Consider the following 4,874-nt stretch of genomic DNA (forward strand, 5'->3'; position numbering starts at 1 on the left):
CATGATTGCAGCAACTCTATAGAGTTCTTGGCGAGCACAAGGCCAGAGCCGACGTGGTCTTTCTTGCGGCTGCGAAGAAGAAAGCTCGTCAGTTGTAGTACAAGGTGCGCTGGGTTGCCGTATCGCAGTACTACCACATCTACCTGGACCAAAAGATGACCAAAACTCAAGCACAGAAGCAACGACTTACCTTGAACAAGGAGTAGTTCATGATGGTAACTATTACTAACTTTTCATTGTTTCAAGCAGTCAACTATATGTTTCGTGCTCACATGTCATGCTTCCAAAATTTGCATAGGTTGTTCCTCGTTGGTGCTATGGAAGGCATGACGGATGGGCGAGTTTGGTGGATAGGTGGCTCGGCGACGATGCAGAGTTTGCTGCCAAGAGCATCAAGGCCCGGGCTAACCGTGGAAACAACGGGACACACGGCCAAGGAAATAGGAACCACTGGGGTTTCAAGGCCATGAAGGTATGTCTATGTGCATGATGCATTTTTGTTCTTCTTTACCTTCATGTTCTTATGTATGGCTAACTTCTGTTTGACGTTGCAGGAGGACAAGTTGAAGAGGCCGCTCTCAGACATGGAGTTGTGGAAGCTGGCCCGCGAGCGGAGTCATCCCAAGGAGGGCGAGAGCAGTACTATGGAAAGACCGAGGAGCACCTGGGGTCTTGCACTCATCACTTTTAGAAGTTGCTTCCGGATGTTCCTGTTGCTGAGGTCGCCCAGTCTCAGATCGACGACACGGCGGTGGTGGCCATCCAGGGGAAGAAGAATGGCCGGTATCCGTGTTTCGATGGCTTGATCACTCCTTCGATCTCCTACACACGGCTTCGGGCTACCAACTCGAGCCAGTTAGAGAGTACGGGGCGTTCACAGACTCCCTTAGCCCGCCATCATGCTGTAAGTACTTCCTCTTTATCTTTTTCTCTCCAGCATTCTCAGTTTATTTTCAGCATTGCTCACTTAGAAACAACCTAAATTATGTAGGCATATAAGGAGTTTGTCGAGCATAGGAATCTCGAGGTGCGGGAGTACTTGAAACGAGTGAAGGCAAACGATGATTACAACCATCAGATGATGACGGTTAGTTTTGCCCTCTTAAAACCAAGCTAAATTTTTGCACTTTCATTCCTTCTGACCTTCTAGTTTGCTTGTTTAACTAACATCCAGGCTATGTTGGTGTCTTGGAGTAACCGCATGGATCCACCACAAATGGGACCCCCCCCCCACCACCTGCGGGAGAACCCCCACACGTGCCCACGTTCGATGAATGGGTGGCACTAGGCAGTGATAGTCCGGTTAGTACATTTGCCTAACTACTGGCAAACTAGTTCTCGCTCATTCAACACTATCATATCATATTTACCGTTAGAATCTTTTCTGAAACATGTAGGGGACCGGTGGCTCGACTCCTGCTTCGTCGACCCCAATCACTCCGATCTGGCAGAGTGATGGTGGTCGCGGTGGCGGTTTTGGAGGAGGTGGTCTTGGTGGTGGTGGTTTTGGCGGAGGTGGTTTTGGCGGAGGTGGTCTTGCTTGATGATTCCGTGCATGTGGTCATCGTGCCATGCCTTTCATGTTCCTACTTTTATGATGTTCCATGTCTTGCACTACTTTTATGTTCATGAACTTCCGCCGGTGCTGATCTTTAAATGATGATGATGAACTTGAGTATGTTTAGATGAACTTGAGTATGTTTAGATGATGAACTGTCATATTTCTGCATAATTCCATATTATTCTGCTTTGAAATGTTGTCAAATGAATTGGAAAAGAGAAAACAGGGAAAATAATAATAAAACTATGCCTACGGCAAAGCCGTCGGCATATATAAGCCCAGGAGTTACCAGGGCTCGCCGCGTGGCAGATCTATGCCGAAGGCTTTGCCGTAGGCATAGCCCTGCCGCCAGGAGGAACTAGGGAATGACACGTGGCAGAGCTATGCCTACGGCAAAGCCGTTGGCATAGATCCATCTATGCCTGCCGTAGGCATAGCCCTGCCACCAGGAGCACCACGGGATGCCACGTGGCAAAGGTTGCCGTCGGCATACCTTTGCCACGTGCCGTTGCACGATTCGTCAGCGCTTTTGACAGCGCCGTCCGTTGCCGTCAGACGGAAAACACTGCCGACGGCTAAACTATGCCGACGGCTGACGCCAGGCCGTCGGCATAGGGCCCTATGCCGACGGCTATACTATGCCGACGGTCTGACAAGACTACGCTGACGATATCTACGCCGACGGGTCTATGCCGACGGCAGCCGTAGGCATAGATCTATGCCGACGGTACAGCCCCTATGCTGACAGCCCATGGCCGTAGGCATAGACCGCGAGTCCGGTAGTGACTCCAATCGGATCCAATCTGCTGGGCGTGGACGTACGCGATCAAGAACTAAGACAGCAACCAGCTTTCTTGGCTTTGCTTTAGGGCACTCATAGAATAAAAGTAAAAGCATGGTCATGCCTATGGTCATCTGTTTTTGCATCAGCTATATGAATCAGAAGACACTACTAATTTTTTTTATTTTTTTATTCAAGAACATGCAGGAGCGTTGCATGTCTTTTCAATTAAAAAGAAGAGGGAGTCCAATTAGCTAAAAATAAATAAATTCATCTTTGCCCAGTTCCAAGCTGTGTGCCGAGCTCCCACTCATGGGCGCACCGCAACATGATACTCGGCAAACCATCTGTGCACAACTTACAAGTTTGGCAAACTATATCTTGGACGTTGACAGTGGGCATCCAAGCGCCGCAGCTGCCGAGAGCTGCACTCGGCAAAAGGTACCTTTATCGAGTCCAGTACTCGGCAAAAGCTGCAAGTAACAAGATAATTTTTAAAAACATATAATAGATTGATGACATACAACAAACCATCTTTAGCAACATGATAGAAGATGCACACCAAGTGCTTTATTACTTCCCGAAGCCAACATTGCATGGACCATAAATCAATGAATTAAGCTGGGCACTTATAAACTACTTACTGTCCATGCAACTTACATTTATAGTAATAGGTACTCCCTTTATTAATGTGCATATAGCACAATATCTTATGGATAGACCTCAATGACACACCGAGCTCCTAGTTTCTTCACAATTTTGTAGTCCGTGAACCCCGCTTTAGTGAACAGTTTGCTCCAGTCATTTTCATCCCGTTGACGCCCTTTTGAGTTCACCATCATAAGCATATCCATAAGGAGTTGGGCTTCAAACATTATTGGCCCTAAGGAAGGTCCAACCACAATTTCAATGATTATTATCTTCCCTCCCTCCTCACGCGAAGGAATGGCCTTCTTGCACTGAGCTAGGATTTTCACGCAATCCTCATCGCTCCAGAAGTGTAGCACAAGCTGCAACAATATGCAAACCATTAAGATCAAGAGCTCCAAATAATGTTTTTTTGCGAAACAAAATAAAAAATAAAGCACTCTCTCTTGAATTGTTACTACCTACCTTGAGCATCACAGCTTGTGATGATGGGACGGAATGGAACAAGTCACCTGCGACATAGGTAACGAGACCATCTGCTGGGGCTTTGTCGACCACCTTCGGAAGGTCTAGCACAGTGCACTTGATGTGGGGGTAAGCCTTGATGATGGCTCTCGCCGTCGTACCATCACCACCGCCGCAGTCAGTCAATGAGTCTAGCCCCTTGAAAAGGTCATGGCACTCCCGCATCACCGTGGCAATCCCCAGGTTGTCGTGGGCAGCCAAGCCTTGTGTGACAACATCGTCCAGCTCCTTGTCTAGGAGCGGCGTTCTGTCATCACAGAGCGGCACCCCGAAGATGTCCTCAAAGGGTGACGGCACCGGTGGCTCATGGTCCTTCTTGAACCAGCCGGCCAGCCCCATCGCCGCCTCCGTATAATGCGGCGAGGTCACGCCAATCACAAAATACTTCTGGCTGTGGTGCTCATCCGCTACTACACCGTGCACCAGGATGCGGGACAACGGTGTGAGGCGGTAGATCGCCTCAGACCCAGAGTCGTTGTCGGCGGCGAAGACACCCGACGTGACGAGCACGCGCATGACCCGGCGGAGAAATGGCATCTTAACCGAGGGAAGGGACAGCGCGGACATCAGGTCGGGCAGCGAGGCGGCCCCGCCGAGCCGGTGGATGGCAGTCGGAATCTCGAGCTCGACGGCGCAGCGTAGACCCATGGAGGAGAGGTAGTAGAGGCTGTGGCGCCACAGGTCAGCTTGTGCCTGCAGCAGCTCAGCGTCCGTGGGAACCTCTATGGTCTGTGCCTGAGCCGCCATTGCTCCTCTCTTTCTGGTCACTCTCCCCTTTTGTGTTCAGTTCTATACTTCGATGATGAGTGTGTAGTGCTATATATTGCTTGCTTTGAGAGCTCACTGGTGTCTATGCAAATGTTGATAGTACATTGGTAGCGCTAGCCTACCAGCATCGGTAGCTCAGCTACTGCTGAGGAGCAGCGAACATATTCATGTTTGGATAAGCGTGGAGGCAAAGGTGGCAGCTAAAGTAGATTCGCGGCACGCGTGGGTATATAAAAGTATGAATATGTAACTGTATATGGAACTCGAATCAGTCACACGCGACACACGAGAGAATAAAATATATATGTGTGTTTAATGATATGCACTCCTGCACCAACAAGTTTTTTCTTTGATAGACACACACAAGTTTGCAGCACTACAGAAGTGTCTGGATGATCGACTATTTGGATGCAAAACAGAAATGATATTCCCTCCGATCCATATTAACAGTCGCTGACTTAGTACAACTTATCAAAGTTCACCAAAAATACAAAGCACCGCAAAGACGATAAAAATTACAACAAGATTCTGAGACCATTGAACATTATGCGAGACAATGTCCCATGTAACGTTCATTTGCTCACATCTGCC

At 48.7% G+C, this 4,874-nt stretch overlaps 1 protein-coding gene across 2 annotated transcripts; it reads right to left on the reverse strand.

Annotated features, from left to right (window-relative positions):
* Positions 1-2,496: 2,496 nt before the first annotated feature.
* Positions 2,497-4,450, reverse strand: LOC123150451 (probable O-methyltransferase 2). 2 transcript variants are annotated; one of them, XR_006475107.1, is made up of 3 exons: positions 3,456-4,450; positions 3,003-3,352; positions 2,497-2,815 (listed from the first exon to the last, which is right to left on the reverse strand). XR_006475107.1 is itself a non-coding variant. In XM_044570301.1 (2 exons), exons 1-2 carry the CDS (start codon positions 4,260-4,262, stop codon positions 3,053-3,055), a joined length of 1,107 nt encoding a protein of 368 aa, XP_044426236.1. In that variant the 5' UTR covers positions 4,263-4,449; the 3' UTR covers positions 2,888-3,052. The 2 variants fall into 2 exon arrangements, 1 of the variants encoding a protein (XP_044426236.1); XM_044570301.1 differs by lacking the exon at positions 2,497-2,815 and having other exon boundaries at positions 2,888-3,352; positions 3,456-4,449.
* Positions 4,451-4,874: the final 424 nt, after the last annotated feature.

Source organism: Triticum aestivum, chromosome 7A (genome assembly GCF_018294505.1).
Source record: "Triticum aestivum cultivar Chinese Spring chromosome 7A, IWGSC CS RefSeq v2.1, whole genome shotgun sequence".
Taxonomy (NCBI): domain Eukaryota; kingdom Viridiplantae; phylum Streptophyta; class Magnoliopsida; order Poales; family Poaceae; genus Triticum; species Triticum aestivum.